The 19742-nt window shown below is 51.4% G+C and overlaps 7 protein-coding genes across 7 annotated transcripts; all 7 read left to right on the forward strand.

The window, feature by feature from the left end:
• Positions 1-277: 277 nt before the first annotated feature.
• Z520_05491 (uncharacterized protein) lies at positions 278-2389 on the forward strand (the record flags this gene model as incomplete). Its single annotated transcript, XM_016775994.1, has 1 exon — positions 278-2389. The coding sequence occupies one exon, from the start codon at positions 278-280 to the stop codon at positions 2387-2389; it is 2112 nt and encodes a 703-aa protein (XP_016633153.1).
• A 632-nt stretch (positions 2390-3021) lies between these two features.
• On the forward strand, positions 3022-3558 carry Z520_05492 (uncharacterized protein; the record flags this gene model as incomplete). Its single annotated transcript, XM_016775995.1, has 2 exons — positions 3022-3078; positions 3163-3558. 2 exons carry the CDS (start codon positions 3022-3024, stop codon positions 3556-3558), a joined length of 453 nt encoding a protein of 150 aa, XP_016633154.1.
• Positions 3559-4457: 899 nt separating this feature from the next.
• On the forward strand, positions 4458-5847 carry Z520_05493 (uncharacterized protein; the record flags this gene model as incomplete). The annotated part of the gene is made up of 2 exons (XM_016775996.1): positions 4458-4772; positions 4825-5847. The coding sequence occupies 2 exons, from the start codon at positions 4458-4460 to the stop codon at positions 5845-5847; spliced, it is 1338 nt and encodes a 445-aa protein (XP_016633155.1).
• A 900-nt stretch (positions 5848-6747) lies between these two features.
• Positions 6748-8778, forward strand: Z520_05494 (uncharacterized protein; the record flags this gene model as incomplete). Its single annotated transcript, XM_016775997.1, has 4 exons — positions 6748-7505; positions 7556-7960; positions 8011-8258; positions 8339-8778. The coding sequence occupies 4 exons, from the start codon at positions 6748-6750 to the stop codon at positions 8776-8778; spliced, it is 1851 nt and encodes a 616-aa protein (XP_016633156.1).
• Positions 8779-9068: 290 nt separating this feature from the next.
• On the forward strand, positions 9069-9878 carry Z520_05495 (uncharacterized protein; the record flags this gene model as incomplete). The annotated part of the gene is made up of 1 exon (XM_016775998.1): positions 9069-9878. The coding sequence occupies one exon, from the start codon at positions 9069-9071 to the stop codon at positions 9876-9878; it is 810 nt and encodes a 269-aa protein (XP_016633157.1).
• A 1124-nt stretch (positions 9879-11002) lies between these two features.
• On the forward strand, positions 11003-14151 carry Z520_05496 (uncharacterized protein; the record flags this gene model as incomplete). The annotated part of the gene is made up of 2 exons (XM_016775999.1): positions 11003-12581; positions 12632-14151. The coding sequence occupies 2 exons, from the start codon at positions 11003-11005 to the stop codon at positions 14149-14151; spliced, it is 3099 nt and encodes a 1032-aa protein (XP_016633158.1).
• A 564-nt stretch (positions 14152-14715) lies between these two features.
• Z520_05497 (60S ribosomal protein L29) lies at positions 14716-15072 on the forward strand (the record flags this gene model as incomplete). The annotated part of the gene is made up of 3 exons (XM_016776000.1): positions 14716-14722; positions 14782-14833; positions 14934-15072. 3 exons carry the CDS (start codon positions 14716-14718, stop codon positions 15070-15072), a joined length of 198 nt encoding a protein of 65 aa, XP_016633159.1.
• Between the last annotated feature and the right edge of the window lie 4670 nt (positions 15073-19742).

The following is a 19742-nucleotide window of genomic DNA, read 5'->3' on the forward strand; positions in this document are numbered from 1 at the left end:
TGGGCGCCCAAAAGGAGCAGCCTACCTGGCACTACGGTATTGAATCGAAGGAAGCTTAGCTGACATTTCATGCGATTACCGGAACATTTCAGTATCCGTGTTTTCCTTGCTCATGAACCTTTTGTCCTCACACACTCCCGCTCGACACGCGAGGGTAGGGTTACCTCCTTCTCAGCATGCAATCTCGCCAGTCGAGGGAAACGTGTACTTCCCCGGGATCCCGTCGTCCTTGCCGGAGAGGCAGCCATCGGGGACAATAAAATACCTCCCGCGAACAATGAATAACAACAGCAACAACCGGAGTTGCAGGGCGGAGCGTGCATGCAAGCCTTGCCGCGATCTCAAGGTGCGGTGTAGACCCTGCGCCGAGAGAGATGACATTTGCCAGAAGTGTCAGAGATCGGGTGCCAAATGTATCTTTGAAGAGCCCCGGCCGCGGAAGAAGCGCGAAACCACGGCTGGCAGCGACAGCCACCACGATGCGATTGTGACAGCCTTGGCCGCCCAGGTCTCTGAATTGACCTCAAAGCTCGAGAGGAGTCAACAGGGACGTTCTAGCGATCTAGGTCATGACCTAAATGGCTCTGATTCAGCCACCATCCCGATGCTAGAGTCGGCTTCCCATGTGCCATCATCGAGATCAGCTAAACCAAGTGACGCTAGACTGGCGTTCAATGGGCCTGACGAACCCGTTCTCAATCGATTGCTACGATCCGGCCTTCTGACCATCGATGCTGCTAGTGGATATCTTTCCAAATACGGCCAAATGTGCCCTTACTCTCCCTTCGCGATAATCTCTCCAGACTCGACAATCCAATCCTTGTCTCAAGATCACCCGTTCTTCTTGCATGCCATACTCTGCGTCTCCTCTGGCTCGGATAGACCTCTCCAGAAACTGCTCGAGCAGGACTTTCACGAGCGACTACTCCGAACGACCACCATCGAGGGCGAAAAGAGTATCGACCTCCTGCAAGCCTTTGTCGTCTACCTGGCATGGTACCACTTCTTCTACATACCGATGAAGCAGCAGTTCAATCAGATGCTGCAGATCGCCATCAGCATGTGCGTGGACATGGGCCTGGACCACGGCCCCAGCGAGGCTGCCGCCCGGAAGATCGGGCTCCAGCTGGATCACCACTACTCAGTGGGTGGAGCGCGGAATGATCGATTTTTCAGCAAAGCAGCCAGGAGAGCCTATATCGGTTGCTATTATCTTTCGGCAACATCGGCTTGGATATGGCGCAAACCGAACAATGTCCCCTTCAGCAGTTATATGTTGGAATGTGCTCAATCGCTTGCGGACAACCCAGAATATGACACCGATGTCCTGATTCTCCCACTTCTCCGCATGCAAGTTCTGGGAGACGAGTACCATAATATACTTCTGTCAGGAAACTTTGCATACTCCGGGCCCTTGAGTTCCGTCAGACTGGAAGCAACGCTGAGTACATTCCGGACGAAGATGGACGAAATTCTGCAATTGTCGACAGAGGAGTATAATCTGATAACAACGCTCGCATCTCACTTCTCATCTTCGCACGCCCACGAAATGGATCTTCTCAACCCCTGTCTGTCTAACAAATGTCCCGAGACAGGATCTGGAGGATCCCACGGGCAAAGGTCATCCACGGCGTCCAGCCAGAACGACATCCTAAGCGTCTGCCTCCACGCCGCAGTCTCATTCCTCGAGACATTCCTCTCCCTCCCTCCGACAGAGTATGAGAAGCTCTCCGTGCTTCAATGGTGGGGGCTCATTTGCAATACCGCATTCTTGTATCGCTTGTCCCTAGGGACTCCTCAGCTACGGGCTTGGAATGTATCCGCAGCCCGTAGTGTTGCCAAACTCGAGATATACATTGACCTGCTCTGCTACCGTCTGCAGAGCGTCACCAGGTCACCAACAACCGAGGCGCCTATGGGTCGGGATCTCTTCTCTCTGATGGGGCCTATCTTCGCCAACGTCAAAGCGACTTACGAGCGATTAAAACGGCTGCCTCATTTGTCCAGTGATCTTCACGAACAGCCCGCTCATGCAAATGTCTTCGGCCTGGAGGGCAGGGATCCTAGTCTTATTCCCGTGACTCCAGCAACAGCACCAAAGATAGCGTCGGCAGAAACAGCAACCAAAAGACTACCCAAGAGCGACACGCATCCAAGTCGTTGTCCAGCGTTTAAATTCTGGTCGCGTGCCGAGGACATCTCTCTCGGCATCAACAGTAACAACGACGGTGCAGGTCAATGGGGTCTGCCTGAGTCAATGGACATCAGCAGTGCATTGTCCGATCTAGATTCGTTGGAGGCTGACAATCTTTCGTGCTGGCTCCAAGACATCCCCGAACTACCTCCGGAGATCGAAATGTCAGACTTTGCGCATAGTTCCGACCTCTGAATGTACCATGGGACAGTTTAGTGCTTGTGCCGTGAGTGGAAAAGTGTTTCCCAAGGGAACGAGCGAGGCAGAACCCTTAAGGGAATTGCTTGAAAGGGTCGGTGGTGGACTCGTTGCTGGCGGGTTTTGGCTGATGCCGGGGGATGGCTAGACGCCGAAGATACAACCAGGGGCGGTTGGTAGTTTCTCACGTTTGCTCGAGGTGTTGGACTTGCACACAGGCCAGCGAAGATGGGGGCAAAGAGCGTCCGATGAACCCACTTTTTGCAATTAATCAGCTTCTGCGTCCGCTAACGGAGCCATGGTGGTATGGGGGAGCTGGCGATGATTGAAAGCTGGATCACAAAGAGAAGGAAGCCTGGCGTGGGGGACGCGTATAGAACCAGTTTCTCAACCTGAAGTGGACTACGGTTGCGCACTGATGCCAAATACGAGTAGACTTCGGGATGCGATCCCGAGCACTCTTGGTCATAGACAAGCAGATTAGAAATGCGTCCACCTGCGCCTTGCAAATCTTTTTGCAAGGCGATTGTGTATAACAACCTGATGAGACCTGGACTCATAATGCAGGTCACTTCCAAGTCAAGAACTTTACTCACATCACAGAGACAGCTCGCAATAAGTATCCCAGAATGTCGTCGACACATCAAAGCAAGAGTCGAGACCAGATCCAGACCTGGCTTGAAGGTGTAAGAGGCCCAGCTGAGTCTTTATAACAAGCCACCAAGAACTGAGGGATGCTGACAATTTCCTTGTTCTCTCGTGCAATCCAGTTCCATCGTGGAAGCGCCGAGCTGGACGCAGAAAAGTGGTGCAGCACGTTCATGACCGACGACATCGAACTCCAATACGCCAACAACCCGGTCCTCAAGGGCGCCGAAGTGAGAGCTATGTTCGCCTCGGTCTTCAGGCAGCTTTCCCTGATGAAGCACAAGGTGGTCTACTTTGACTTTGTGCCGCCGAGAATCTACCAGGCTGCACGGATTCGATACCGCGTCGTGGGAGATCCGGCCGACGGGAGCCAGGACATTGAGATCCCGGGGTTTGCCACTTTCTTTGTCCGCGAAGGAGAGGATGGGGAGCTCAAGTGCTATCGGGCAGAGACTTTCTTGGACCCGTCGCAGGTTTTTGCGAGGATTGCGCAGAAGACGGCGGGAGACAGGCCATAGACTTGAACGGTGGACTTGGGAGGAGGCCAAGGTAGAGGATTCCAGTCCAGCATCGCTCTTTTGGACGACATGGGATAGCGAATTCTTGTCGAAAACGCTGCCCGGAGGCGTTCCCGACTCGCCGATTACCCCTTGTGGCAAAAATGCCAATCTCAGTCAGCCGAGCGTTGGTTCGGGTGAGACCAACTTTTGTATACCTAGGTACCATTCATTGCAAACACAGACTTTTGGAGTCTGTCTTTCCCAATGAATCAGACGTCGATCGAGTATTTCTAGCTCTCTGTCTTGCTCCATTCAGGGTACAGGCCTTCTTCTTGCACCAGCGAAGCCAGAATCATGTATTAGAAGTATTCCTAGGTGCCATCTAGCAATGCATGTGCACAATCAGACGCGTTGATGGAGAAGCATAGATCTGAAGGTGAAGACAATCTGCCTTTTGAGAGGCTGGAGAGTCTCAAGTTATGTTCTTCAGCTCAAGTCTTCTGAATCTGTGAGACGGCGGGGACTCCATGCGCAGGTCTATCCCGTTCGACATCTAGTTCACGGAAGACAAGCAAATACAACATACTCTGAAGGTTGTATGACCGCCAAGGAGGAGAAACCGGACTTGGGTCCCGAGTCCGAGTGAACTCGGGATTGATCCCGGGAGCAAGATTCCGTCTTCCGGCTGGTCGTCTATGTACGATCGGGGTATCAACAAAACTGCTTTCTTGGGAGACCACGTTGATGAAGGGAAGGTCATCTTAGTCGTTGCACTGCCGGGAAGACATAATAAGGAGTTACCCTTGGTAATTAGGATCGATAGCCCAATTTCTTCGGGAAAACCGTTGTTCATTCAACATTTTCTCCTAAATTTCCAATTCGGGGTAGCATCCACAGTTTCGCTGTCGTCGATAACCATGCCGATGGCAACCAGCGAAGTACCGCAGATAGAAGAATATGAAGTAGTCATTGCTGGTGGTGGGGCGGCCGGCATCGGAGCAGCAGTTGGGGCGAGACAGGCTGTCCCAGAAGCGCGCATACTACTCGTTGAGTCTGAAGGCTGTCTTGGTGGTGCAGCGACTCATCGTGGAGTTGTTTCATACTGTGGGTTGTCTACGATCGAAGATAACCCCAGACAAGCGGTTGGAGCGATATGGGAAGAGATCAGAGACAAGCTATTGCCCATGGCAGGCACCTCAGAAAGGCCTGTTCGGCATCGCGGAATCTTCCAGGTATGTCAGTCCTATTTGTCGAATGGATTTTGGCTGATGGAGTCCTCACAAGGTGATTGAGCCTGAATGTCTGAAATTAGTCCTCGATGATATGATGGCCAAGTACAATATCCAAGTTCTGTTGCACACAACCATCGTGGGGGCGACGCGGTTGCCGAGCGGCAAAGTCGGGAAAATACAGATTCAAGAAAGAAGAGGAAGACGAGACATCTTTGCCAAAGCCTTCGTCGACTGCTCAGGAGATGCGGATCTTGCCTTCCACTGCGGTGCCTCGACACGCTATGGAAATCATGGGACCGTCAACCTTGGGTCTTTGGCTACTCGTTTCGGAGGCATTCCGTCCAGCACCACATGCTCTGCTTCCATGTGGCGAGATGCGATTTTGACAGCTAAATCAAAGAACCCCGAGCTTCAGAAGCTAGTCAGGAAAAATCAGTCGGTTCTCATACGTCTTCCACTGTCGGGGGATATCGTAGCCTTCCTGGCGTCTGCTTCTTATGATGCAAGGGACTCTTCCAGTATCACCACAGCCGAGGTTTCTGGACGACGGCAAGCTCAGGCATATCTGGAAATACTGCGGAAACTGCCTGGTCATGAGAACATGTACCTCGTTTCAACTGGCCCGAATTTTGGGACAAGAGAATCCCGCCACATCAATTCGATGTACCGATTGACCGAAGAGGATATCATGTCGAATCGACATTTTCCTGATTGCATTGCATTAGGCGCCTGGGGAATGGAGTTCCATGATCCTGACCAGCGTGATTGGGAGAGCTCTTTCAAATTACCTCCCAAAGCGACTTTCGAAATTCCACTACGGTCACTCCGGTCTGAGGACACGCCGAATCTGTTTGTTGCGGGCCGGTGCGTGGATTGCGACCGTGGCGCAGGAAGTGCAGTCCGTGTAATGGGAACTGCTCTAGCTACAGGTCAGGCGGCTGGAGTTGCTGCTAGCTTTGCAGCCTTGAGGGGCGTTGAAGGCAACTGGGACAGTAGAGAGGTTCAGAATTGTCTGAGATCTAATGGTGCCTTGCTGGACACTGCATTTTTACCCAAACTTGGTTATCTTGTTTAGGACACCCAGATATATCTAGAGTCTTCGTAAACACGAAGTCGTAGTGACAATCGGCCAATATAGACAACTGCCTCAGAGCTCAAAAGGTTCGCCGTATTTTCGCCAAGGGATTCTCCGCGGAGACTACGTTACAGCATATATTCAACCAGAAGTTCCGGTTCCTCTACCTTTAGTTTAACGGTCGGTACTATTATCCCACCACTCACCCTTTATTTTGCTAGGTATACATCGATTTTGCGTGGTTACGTGTCGAAACCTGCTGCAGCAATTCGGCTCCAGGAGTGACGCATGGCGCATATCGTTTGCACCTCCTGGTCTACATCACTAGCAAGAATCAACTGACTCCAATCTACAAATCCTACGCCCCACCCGTCATTGAGGGCATGGCACCCAGCTCAAGCATGGGCGATAATCCTACGCGGGCACGTCGGCGCAAGACTCCTTTGGCGTGTCAGCACTGCCGCGTCAAAAAGATCAAATGTGATGGTGTCCACCCAGGTAGGTGATCCCTGTGCGAGTGAGAAAACTGTCGCATGCACTGACCTCTCTGTCAGTATGTGGTGCATGTTCCAGGAGGGGCTGGGGCACCGACAGATGTCTATACAGGCATATTGAGAGGGAGGGCGAGAGCGTGTCAGAAAGGTAAGCCACAAAACAACAAGCCAGTCTCTGGGCTTAGTTCTTGCTGCCATCCACGAATACTTTGGCATTTTCAGCATCGCCCTCGAGCTGGCGCTGATGTAATGGTGTGTTGCAAGCGTTCTGCGCGAATTACAGAATCGCATTCAAGCGCTTGAACAGAGCCAGAACCATTTGGCTTCATCTGGTCCGCGGAGCTCGACATCTCCAGCACAGCAAAGTCGGAGGAATATGGACCTTGATGCCCCTTCTCTCCCAGTCATGCACAGCCCAGAAAATCCCAGCACCGGCGCTGGAGTGAATGCTATCACTGGTGCCGCCACAGGTGAGCTTCAAAACGAAGGATTCCATGGAATGTCCTCAGCCGCATCTTTCATGGATTCCGTCCGACAAGCTATTGAGGGTCAAGTCTCGACCGAATTTGCTGGTAGCATTGTGTATCCATCTTCAACGACTATTCCACCTATTAAACGACGACTTGAATATGTCCTCCCACCTCGTACAACATCCGAAGAGCTTCAGGAGAGCTATTGGCGTTTTGTCTATCCCCTCTATCCTTTCATCGACCGAGAAAGCTTTACTCAAGTGTACAGGTCTCTCTGGGACGGTACTCCTCTGCCAAGCAGTGGCTCTCATCTCATGCGTCTTGAAGAAACGACGTCTGTTGCGATCTTCAATCTTGTTCTAGCACTCGGCTGTCAGTATCGTGCTCAAAGCGAGGCGGGAGAAGCCCACGATGCAGCTGAAGTATTCTTCAATCGAGCACATTCTCTGGTCCGATTTGATCCGACAGACACAAGCCTGCTGTCATTACAATATGTTCAAGTAATGTTGGTCATGTCACAGTACTTGACCGGAACAGGGAATACGCACAAGGCCTGGGGCGTCATCGGGACCGCGATCCGGGGATGTCATCATCTGGGTCTGCATCGCAGTGCCTTTTACGACCATAGTTCCTTGAGTTACCAAGACAAGGATTTCGTGAGGAGGGTCTATCATGGCTGTGTAATGTTGGAGAGGTATATTTTAGTATCCACTGTGGAATATGCCTTAGTGCTGATAGCTCTAGAATGGTCTGTATGAATCTCGGTCGACCCGTGATGATATCGACATCGAAAGAAGATCCGATTCCCCTGCCTTCCGAAATCCACCATGAAGATGCCTCTGCGGTCGAGATGTCCAGTTCTACTCCAAAGCAGTCGGTTTTGACCTTTTTCATAATATCTACGAAATTGTATACAATTGCTCAGCAGATCCTGTCTTCTTTCTACTCGGAAGAAAATGAAAGATCAACGCAAGGCTATGAGAAGTACTTTGAAGGGGAGGCATCCATCTTTCGGTTTGACAGAGCTCTCCAAGGATGGTACGACGAGGTTGTTCCACATCTGGACTTCCAAAATGGTCCGGTCTTAGGAGAGACTGAGAACGACTGGCAGATGACTTTTCGCAGACAGGCGGTTGTTCTGCGGCTCAGGTGCGTCACCGATAATATCGAGAGAAGAATGTTGACTACCATTTAATTAGGTTTCTGCAAGTCAGAATTTATCTCTTCCGTCCTGTGTTCGTCAGATTTTGCGTCTCGCAACCAGCACCTGACGTATCCGCCGAAACGGCGAAAAGACCCTGTGGCGATGACTTGAATCACCGCGTTGCACTGCAATGCTGCATTCTCTGTGTCAAAACCGCGAGAGAGCTTATTGAGATCATACATGACAACTTAGCAACGTCAAGAAGCTGGGGCAGAAAGCCCGCATGGCTCTACGGAGTCTTGCGTATGTATTTCATTCTGGCGTGCATCGGCCTTCTTTTTGGCTCTTTGGAAGGCTAGAGCTAATTGTTGATTCACATACAGACGTCTACCTCTCTGCCACCGTCTTGCTGGCGGCACGATCCAAGCCAGTCGTCACTCTCGGTGCTATATCAGACGCTGAACTTCACAATTCCTGGAAAAAGGCGATGCACATACTTCGCTGTTTCCAGAATGACAGTACTTCTGCGAAAAGATGTGTGACTGCACTTGGCAGTCTCTATGAGAGGCTGTCGTTACCCGATGGCACAATTTTCGCCAGCGGCGTCGAATCCACTTCGATACCACCTCATCCCCTGGCCACAGACTCGATTCAACCTGCTCAGGTGCGGACCCATGGTGTCATGGGAGACACTCTCACCGACTCTGCAGATTTGGACACGCAAGAAGTGGCTCAAGTATTCGGTTGGTTTGATGCATTTGAACCGTTCGATCCGTCGGATCTCTCCTGGCTCAATGTTATTCCCGGTGACTTCCTGTCTTGAAACGTATCGTCCCATCTTTTCTTCAATGGGAGTGCACTACTTTCGGACCAAGGAAAAATGTGTTCGTTGACATTGCTTGCAGAATGTCGCGGGGAAACAATGGCAGTGCGATTTCAACATAGGTCCCAAGCTCCGAAAGACCGATCGTCATCCGAAACCCGGGATGCAATCCCGAGAGCTATAGTGGCCAAATTCAAAGCAACTGAAGCTCTCACCTTTCGACAAGTTGATGGCGAGGTCAAATCTATGCTACGCCAATCTCGGCAAAATCACAACTAACCAGCAACATCATGAATACAGGCTCATGCAAAAGTGTCGACTTCCGCGGAGCAAATTTATGCTGCCAGATCTACGGAGAGGGAAGAAAGGCTCTGGTATTCATCCACGGTTGGACCTGTAACAGCTCCCTCTGGCGGCTTCAAGCACCGCTTTTCCAAAGACATTGCTCAATCTTGATTGATCTTCCTGGCCATGGAAAGAGCGATGCGCCAAACTGGGATTATACACTAGACCTCTTCGCTCATGCTGTCAAACAAGTCTTGAATCAAGAAGACATCGAGTCGGCAGTCTTGATCGGCCACAGCCTCGGCGGACCCGTGTCAACTATGGTCCTGCGGCTGTTTCCAGATTCAGTGCTCGCCATCATCTATGTGGATTCGTTCTTCAACCCCCCGGAGTACTATTTTACACGGCTGCAACGCAAAGAGTTGGCCGAAGCACTGTCGGACGAAGCCAGATTTGAAGCGTTGGTCAGAACCATCACTGGAAACAGAGCGACGGACGAGCAGAGGGGCGAGATCTTGGGGGTCATGAAGAACACAGCAAAACACGTCCGGATCAATGTCAGGACAACAGATGCTCAGCCAGAGCCCATGTCCGTCGAGCAGGTCTACCACATCCCAGCCGTGCTTTTGGTCACGCCGAGGTATGCCGATGTCGATGAAGAGTGGGTACATCATCTCCCCCAACTTGAAACGAAGCTTTGGGAGGGTTATGGCCATTTCCCGTTCTTAGAAGATGCGACTCGATTCAACCACGAGGTCGACTTGTTTTTGAAGAAGAATGCACTCTGCGCTGAAGTGGCGATGTCGTCGGACTAACAGCAAGTACTTGTGTCTGCATCCTCCAAAGTTGGCGAGCTTCTGCCTTTGCACATAGAAACTGCTTGCAGTGGGAGGGGTTCTTTCCAAGGCAGAAGCATCTCCTCCTCTACCTGACATTTTTTGGTGTACCCAGTGTTAGTCTCCTTGCATTGAAGAACTCATAGTCTGGCATTGCAGCTGCCACCCACCTTTCCAGTTTCTGCGCTTCCTCCGCCATGAACTCCTCTTTCCATTGCTGCTTTTCTTCCTCCATGATCAACTCTGCTGCCACCATACTTTTCTGCATAACGCCCGTCGAGGACAGCAGGCTCGACTTCATTCTCCTCTCTACAAAATTCATTTCCTTTCCTCTGCGGTACTGGTAGGCCCCCAAACGTACTGGCACTTCTTCGGATCTAGTCCTACCAGCGTGCGGTACTTGGTGATGAGCTCCGGGATGGAGAATAATATCGTCCGCGTCAATATAGCCTTGAAATGTAATATGAGGCATGTGGGGAAGGTCCCGTCAAACAGAGCCCTCGAGGTCATTGATGATGAGCTCTCACTAGAGATCTTGGTGGGAACAACCCAATCTCTAGTCTGCTCTGAGATGACGCTGGTTCCAACATTGGCCTATGAGGAGCATTAGTAGGCTGGCAGCAGGAATATTGCCTCAGAATGGGAATTCCATGGCCACCATCTTAGTCAAGGGGGAAGAAACAAAGGATGAATATGTGCGTCATCGGGTGGTGAGCGAGGGTGCTTTGATGCCAAGACCGGAAACTTTTCGGGGGAGGTTTCTCCGCCCTCGAGGATGTAGAATGAGGCCTTTGAAATGATGCCCGACGCTGCAACATTTTCTGCCTTGCAGTAACCAAGATTCAGAGACATCTACTGTAACCGCAGTTGATACGATTGATGCCTGCACCCATTCTTCACTGCCAATTTACCTTCAACCTGGGCGTTTCTCATGGACTAACTCCGGAAGCACGTGCTTCCACTTTTGTCACGCCCAAATGCGGTGACTATCTTTCTTGCCCAGTGTTCCTGAAGTCATAGCGCGGTGGGTGAGGAACACTGGCATTACCTGATGGACGAACAGGTTCGTCATCTATCAGAACAGGTCCACCGTTCCTGCTAACATGTCCTCCCAGATAATCTCGGCGATTCAAATCGCTTACGACCCCTCCGCCGACCCAGCCCTCAAACGACAGGCCTTTGACTATGTCAACCAGTTGAGGCAAGAGCCTTCAGCATGGCAACCATGTCTGGCCATCTCCCTCCAAGTCCCTCGTCAGCCCATGGTCATTCGAGTCTACTGCCTCGAGATCGTCAATAATGCAGTCCAGGGTGGTCTGGTGGATCAACAAGGCTTAAAAACCATTGAAGATCAGCTCATGACATATCTGCGGAAATTCTACGGGGAACCAGGCCAGACAGACACGCCAGACCCTGGAACGATCGTCAACAAGTTTGCTCAGACTGTGACTTTCCTGTTCTCAACCTTCTACGGATCCGGGTGGGAGACTTGCTTCGATGATTTGTTGGCCCTGACCTCGACAGGAACCGGGCCCAAAGACAATTATCCGGGACTAATCTTCTATCTTACGGTCCTCAATGCCATCCACGACGAGATTGGGGATCAATTGCTTTCCAGATCTCGGGCTGAACAGGACAGAGCAAATACCTTGAAAGATCTGATTCGAGCCCGAGATGTTCAGAAAATCGCGCGGTCCTGGGAGGAGATCCTGTCCCATTGGGGGACTTCCAATGATGTGGTGGCCGAGCTGTGCCTGAAAGCTGTTGGGAAGTGGGTTAGCTGGATCGATATATCCTTTGTGGTAAACCAGTCGATGCTCGAACTCCTATTTCAGCAGCTGGAACGGGCCCAGAAAGTCGATCCTCGCAAGAGTGAGGAGCAAGCAAGAGACGCAGCCATCGATGTCTTCACAGAGACGGTCGCAAAGAAGATGCCATCTGCGGACAAGGTCAACATGATCACCTTCCTTAATCTCGAAACAGTCGTCTCGCGACTCGTGACTTGTCCGCCTCTGAGCGACAGCAGAGCGTCAAACTACGATGTCGATCTTGCTGAAACGGTTGCAAAACTCGTCAACACTACAACCATGGATATTGTCAAAGTGCTGGAGACTGAGACCCAAGGCTCACCGACTTGGGCAAAGGCTGAACAGCTCCTGGCCGCGTTTCTGCCACACTTACTTAGATTTTTCTCCGACATATTCGACGAAGTCTGTTCGACGGTTCTCAATGCTATGAACGATGTTCTCACTTTCTTGAGACGCGCTAGCCAGGGAGAGGCCGCCTCTGCCCAAAGGGCAGCAATGCTTTTGCCCATCCTCAAGGCAATATTCTTGAAGATGAGGTATGATGACACTGCCGACTGGGGTCAAGAGGATGAGCAGACAGACGAAGCAGAGTTTCAAGAGTTGAGAAAACGGTTGGCAGGCTTGCAGTCAGCAATTGCCGCCGCGGATGAGCAGCTCTACATTGATGCGATCTCAGCACTCGTTCACGACACCTTTGAACGACTACGATCGGAAGGATCGCAGCTCAATTGGCGCGACTTGGATCTTGCGTTGCACGAAGTCTATCTGATAGGGGATTTGGCTGTGAAGGGAGGTGGGCTTTACCAGAAGAACAAGCCAAACTCGCCTGCCGCAGAAAAGCTAGTGCGGATGATGCTGGAAATGGTGCAGTCGAGTAAGTGAGAGTGTCTCAATATCTACAAAATTCTGCTAACTTGTTAGCAGACACAGGCTCCTTCGCGCACCCTGCCATACAGCTTCAATATATGGAGATCAGCGTCAGATACAGCTCCTTCTTCGAAAAGCACTCAGAATACATTCAGCCAGTTCTGCAAAACTTCCTCGAGCTCGCCCACCATCCGAGCTTGAAAGTCAAGGCACGCGCATGGTATCTTACTCAGCGTCTCGTCCGTCAACTTCGTGCTTTTGTGGGCAATGCGGCGGAGGCGGTTGTACAGAGCCTCCAGGATCTGCTAGCCATACGAGCGGAGTTGCCCAGTGAAGAAGACGGAGATGATATGTCCTCCGATGGTGATTCAGCCTCCGATTCTACGTTTACCAGTCAGCTATATCTGTTCGAAGCTGTTGGTTGCATCTGTGGTGCAAGTACTGTCCCTGCAGAGAAACAGGTACAATATCTATCTGCTGTCATGCAGCCGCTCTTCGCCGATATCGAGCGTAACTTGGAGGCCGCTAGATCGGGAAATGAGCTTGCCGGTCTCCAAGTGCATCATGGTATCATGGCGCTCGGTACAATTGCTCGAGGTTTCTCCGATTTCAATCCTGGAGTTGCTACGCAAGGAAGCGGAGTTGAGCCATCGCCCCAGGCAAAGCAGACATTTGCACAGGTCGCTGAGGTGACGCTTGTCTCTTTGACGGCGCTCAACTCGTCCTTCCAAATAAGGACCGCCGCAAGGTTCGCCTTCTCACGCTTGATCGGCATGGTCGGAACCCAGATGATGCAGCAACTGCCCCAATGGGTTGACGGTCTACTGACTGACTCTTCGACGAGGGATGAGATGGCGCTATTCCTCCGACTACTGGACCAAGTCATTTTCGGATTCAAGAACGACATACAGGATTTTCTCGACCGGCTCTTCTCAGGACTTCTTCAAAGAGTCTTTGTTGGCATATCTGCAGCCACTGCAGGGACTGACGACGAAATCGAGTTAGCAGAGCTGAAGAGAGAGTATCTCAATTTCCTCATGGTGATCCTGGGCAACGATCTGGGCGCTATTTTGGTCAGCGCCAGAAACCAGCCGATCTTTGAGTCTGTGATCGGCTCCATCGAGCACCTTGCGAGAGACGTGGAAGACTTCCCCACTGCGAAGATGGCATTTTTACTGCTTTCAAGGATGTGCACAGTATGGGGAGGACCTGATGTGGTTTCCGCAACAGGCCAGGAGAATGTCAATGTCCCCGGCCCGCAACCTGTCCTTCCTGGCTTTGATCAATTCATGATGACTCGATTCTCACCACTATGCTGGGCTCTGCCAACTAATCCTTCGTTTAATAGCAAGGATGCACAGGCGCGGCAAGCTCTTTCCGAGGCCGCTGGCCTCCAGAAGACCATCTATTCAAAAACAGGTCAGCAATACCTGACTTGGTTGCAAGAAAAGGAGTTGAGAACAATGGGCATGAACGATACCCTGATCAATGAATATTTGCAGAAATTGGCGACCATGGAACCGAAGGCGTTCAAGGTCTTTTTTGCGAAGTTTATCGCACAAGGGGGCCAGATGTGAAGAGTGAAAAGCATGATTACGCTGTGGCTGTGAACGACCCTGCATATGATACCAAAAGACTCGTTATTCAAGATGCATATGTACCTGCATGAACGATGGTCTCTGGACTTAGATAATGAAAAAACTGAGCTACAATAGACCAGTCAAATATGTCGTGTTTCAATACGCTGCACTGCGCTGGGCTCCGTTTGGGATAGTCTGTCGCACGGCACCTAGCGATGCCTTCGACAAGTCACCCATCACCTGGATTAATCTCGCATTACTATACAGCAATCATTACCTCGCCTTCAATTTAGACGAAGAAGGATTGTAGACTTCCAATCTGTTAAAGAGCTTCGAGGATGTAAAGGTCCGCTAGAAGGTCGGGATGGCGAGGCTGGTACGAGGTTCCAACCGCAGCCTTGTACCTCGTACAGCACACCTCTGCGCCAAGACCTCGGCTGACTTTCCAAATGGCATTCCCACATTCGACATTTTGGCCGAACTTTTGGACGACCGAGTTTGATCGATCCGTCAATTCAGCCTGCAAAACCTTACGATTAGTGTGTCGTTGAGAGCCTCAAGATGGCCAGTAAGTCTACGCGCGCGCCTTGTTGAGGAGAGTGAGGCGCCGGTCTAACTTCTGTATAGAATCCAAGAACTCGTCTCAACACAACCAAGCCAAGAAGGCTCACAAGAACGGGTATGAATTTCGGCCTCAGCAAGCGCAGCCGCCCTGCTCCTTGCGAACGTTTGCTCACAGGACTGTCGGGATGGACTGACACGGCTGCTCAAAATAACAGGATCAAGAAGCCCAAGACCTTCAGATACCCATCCCTCAAAGGCACGGACCCTAAGTTTCGAAGAAACCACAAACACGCCCTGCACGGAACGATGAAGGCGCTCAAGGAGGTGCGGGAAGGGAAGAGGGACACTGCATAAATTAGGGAATGGGACGTAAAATTTCTGAAGAGGGCCTTGAGTTGCGGTATGCGATGAGCAAGGAAAAGCGAAATGACACTTTCCACGGCGTCTATGAAAGAATGTCTCTGTTTGCGATGGAATGGTCCAAGGTGGTGGCAGTCCTCCAGTTTCGATGACCGCGGCAGTTTCAAAACCTTGAATAGGCTTGCTCTCGGACGGTCGGGTCTCTTGACTTGAATGGAAGATGGACAATGCGAAGAAAAGACTGAACCTCAAGAATACCTCGTTGCAAGGCTGTCTCAACTCCTTTTCCCTCCCGGTTTGAAGACGACTTTATGATGATTCACAGAACCTCTGGTCATTGGCATTTGTGTGTACAGCGTCGTGTCTATTTTCTTCAATGCGCGATGTCTGAAGGAGAACAATCTATCGTGCCTATATGGAGAGTCTGACCTTCCAATTACCAAACACGGTCCTCTATGTCGGTGGAGGACTGTGCATGGACGGGAGGTGACAATTTCCTATACCTTGTTCTGTGCCTTTGTCGAGGCTCAGGAGCAAGTCTTTTGGCAGAGTTATTTGTGACCACTCGATTGTTACGAAAGGTGCTCGGAACAGGACTATTCTCGTGTCCAGCCAAGGTCCATGCCTACCTAGGTAATGAATATTGGAGCAACAAGCCCCTTTTCGTTGGAAAGCTCGCCCAACTCGACCTCAAAGATTAAGGCCTGCAGGCCGCCCGTGCCGCATGAACGAGTGATTCACGAGGATCCTCGTCTGCTTCAAATCGGTAAGGATTCAGGAACCATAACATCATTGCTGCTGGTTGGTTGGTGGTCATCACAACAAGACTACCCAGTATGTGTCTACCTACCTTGGTAGTCGCATCCATGCCATGCCCTGTCACAACCCCAGCTTAGCCTGGAGAGGAATGCACATGTTGACTATTACTCGTTTGAATCCCTCCGCCCAATCCTGCAGTTGAGACTGCCCACTGACAGGACGTGATCAGCCTTCTCATTGGTCGCAACAGTGAACAGGACGACTTTTCATGCGTGACCAAGGACTCGGCCAAAGGGGGGAAAAGCATCCCCATCTGTGTAAGATCGTTCCCGTCAGGTTTCGAGATGCAGGCGTTCGAGGCAAGAGCTTCTGGTCTTTCTGGAGATGTGACATCAACGGAGGTGGAAAGAGAGATGAGCAGAGGTGCTACACTCATGGAATCGGCTTGCTGCTAACTAGTACTCGCCAGTCTTGTTCACTGAGAGGTCAAGAAAGCATTTGGGTCAGGACCGCGAGACCACACTTTTCCCGTTCGCTGAAGCCCTCCTATTCTCCCAGAATTTTCGTTCAGTCTGACGCGGGGTACTCCGTACCCCGGCCCATTCTCGAGTTCTTTAAGCAATCAGAAGCAAGCCTCTTATGTTGGGGGATTTCTGTTCAGCCCTCGTCATGGCCATTAAAGCATATTCTGCTGGGGCACGCAGACTGACGACCCCTCCATGCACGACTACGATGTCATATTCGTACTACGCAGAGAGAACTCTTCCCGATCCAGGCAGCGGTTCGTCATGACGTTGGGAGGGTCATGGCCAAAGACCCCAGGGCAGGAGGGAGGGGGTTGGCTCTGGCCTGGCAGAAATCTGAAACGACCGTCTGGGTCAACCACCACACTGAGGCCAGGCATCATCGCAGAAATCCACCAGAGGAACGCTTCTCGAAGAGCCATTGCACTGGGGCTTCATGCAAGGCCCAAGGTCCGAGGGAGAGAGCTTGGTTCCTGCATCCGCCTTGAAGAATTGCGGTACAGGAGGACGAGGTGCGAGTAAGCGCTACTGCGCTAGGGGATCCTTCCTATTGCGGTATAATGGTAGTGGAGCCGTGGGACCACACCACAGGTGGGTTCTCACAGCATCATCCGGTGTTTCTTCAACGCTTCTCCTCTGCAATTTTTCGGGAGGGTTGCCTCACTCTGAAGAAAGCAAGACAGATGCATGGGGTTCCATGTATCCTCGAGAAATACCTACGCCATACCCGGACGCGGAATCTACGAGCAACGTTAATGTGTTTCACGCCTGGTGCATCCGCCACACAGTGCAGTTCTGGATGAGCTTTGTGAGTACCTCGTAGCTGTTCTTCAAAAGGGAATTTGGAGGCCCAAGGTGCAGGTCTATCCGGGAGACGGCATGACTGACTGAGAGGAGTTTACGTTTATGGAAAAGTCTCTCGTTGCAGTGGGTCTGGAATTCGCCCAAAGGCCCATGAGAGTTTCTCGGTGCTTTTCGAGCAGCAATGGAATCTTCTACCGCAGTTGCTTGAGACTTGAGCAGCATCTTCCTTTCCACACAATCGTCTTGAGTCGACCGACTCCATAGGTGCGACTTGCTCCACATCTGCTCCGTGCCGGCCGGGACCGTTTCCTAGGTCCAAGTCCATGTGGAATTTTCTGCATCTGGCAGCTGGATCCCATCCACTACCCACAGCACCAGCATTGGCCCAGAGCTCATGCAGAGTGAGAACCTCCTGAGTCCTGACGAACTTGCCTGCTCCAACATTCCTTTGCAACAACTTTGTGGGGTCGTGGACTTCGGCTGTCAAGAAACAGTCAGGGAGAGGTCTACAAACACCGAAACCCTCGACAAGGAGTCGCTGTGGAAAAGTTACGGAGAGCTTCCACAAGTTTCCACCACAAAGGTTCTGCATACCTGTAGGATCCTTGCAAGGGAGATCCAAAAGAGACATACAAACGAGCTTTGGTGAGGTCGACAGGTATGCATGAATGATACTCGCCGATCCACAGGACAGTCAGTTTCCCAGACGGAGTCCGCCAGTCTCAGACGGCTGGATCTGCAGACCTGCAACAGGAGCACGAGCCGGATATTTTCGGGAACATGACTCACAGACATAGGAGAAACAGCACCTGCACTGTGACCTCCACAGTCCCAGAGATCCCCACCCACGAAACAAAGCTTTGACGGCTTTGTGAAGCCGAATCTTGGAGGTAAAGACTGGTGCTGAGGCGACGATCTTCAGGATAGCACCATCTCCTGCAAAAGACGTCAGCACACACGGAATCTCGCTGTACAGATATCAGGGACAGCAGATTGACCTTCAATGCAACGCTGCTATTCTACCGTTGCGGTCTTGATACCGAACAGCGTTTCGGATTCCACAAGGCTCCTGATATGGATTGCTTGCATCGCACAAAGTGGTGAGCGCGGCATTGATGATCTGTGTCCACAGCAGATAGAAATTTTGTCACCGGAGCGTCCTCGCCAGTGTTTCCAGCCTATTTTTTTTTCGTGAGTGTTTCATACATCGATACTTACCATCGTCAAGTTCGAAACATCGTCTGAAGAGACCATGGCGAGCCTCCAACGACCTTACCTCATGAGCAATCCTTACCACTTCAGGAATGTAGACCCTCTGCATTGACCTCAAACCGGCATGCCAGTTGATCAAGTGGCACACGGTGTGAGGCGCGCACAGGCTCTTTTTCTGGGATTTGGCTTGCTGTAGGACAATAACTCGTCTGTATGGGCCTCAAATGGAGGGTGTACCGGGCTCTGGACATTTCAGTGTGAGTTCGGGGCGATTGAATGCCGCCCTCCAGCTATTGAATGCAACCTGGCAATGAGGTTCTCAAACACCATCATGCAGCCTACCCCTTGTGGCTCCTGCGCCACACAATAGTGAGAGCGCCAAATGATTCAGTCTTCTGGGAGTTGCTTGAAAGGGAACATGCTGCGAAGCAATCGAGCGCGGCTGGAGGCGACCATCGGGTTCATTGTGTCAAATTCTGAAGCAAAGCTGCGGAAACCAACAATTCGACTGACGAGCGCTCAGTGTGGTGGCTCTGGCGACGAGCAGGAATACACGTTGCTCCACGGTACGAAGGCATGATCTTGCCCAACGCTCAGGCAAGCTATCCCTGTGACGCAGACCTTGCTGCTGTCCCCCATAATTTCGCACGTGGCATGCCGCGTGGTGTGGGATCATGGGATCCCTGGATCTGGAAAACTCTCTTTTCATTGTTGGTTTCAGCTCGGCGACCGGGCGCTTCTTGAAAGACGCACCCCGATTGAATTTGAAATTGAGCCTTCGAGTCTTGGGAAACAACTTAGAAGCAGGCCTTTGGCAGGTAAATTTGCTTGCTCCCAGCACACAGATCCTGCCAAGTCCTCGTGCTGATATTCTAATCAACAGACTTCGCCACTGCGCTTGAAGAAGATAAAGAATTCGGATGCGAGGAGTCCCTCGATTGTTCGCAAAGTCCAGGCTCCTTGATCTGGGCATCCTCGTGGCTGTCAACCTGCCCAATCGGCACGTGGATGGCGTTATGCAAGCTTAAATTGGCCGGCCTCAGCCTCGTCAGCCTCCAATTTACAACCCCGGAGCAACGCCATGCAAAGGTTGTTGCACACTCCCAATCTGTCCGTCCGCAACTTCCCTCAGGAAAGGTGTGGTCAGGGTTTGTAGCTGTCCAACGCGCGAAGACTGTAGCTGCTGGGCGTGGTCGAGTTGAACTGACGTGACGCATACATGCATCCTAGCATATAGCCTCGCAGCCTTTGCGCGCCATCTGATCTCGCTTGTCTCAGAACGCCATTATTTTCCGACTTGGCCATCGTAATCGCTGTCATCGTCGAACACTATTTTTGAACAACGGAACCCCATTTCCTTCAGAG

This window comes from Fonsecaea multimorphosa, assembly GCF_000836435.1.
Source record: "Fonsecaea multimorphosa CBS 102226 unplaced genomic scaffold supercont1.9, whole genome shotgun sequence".
Classification (NCBI taxonomy): domain Eukaryota; kingdom Fungi; phylum Ascomycota; class Eurotiomycetes; order Chaetothyriales; family Herpotrichiellaceae; genus Fonsecaea; species Fonsecaea multimorphosa.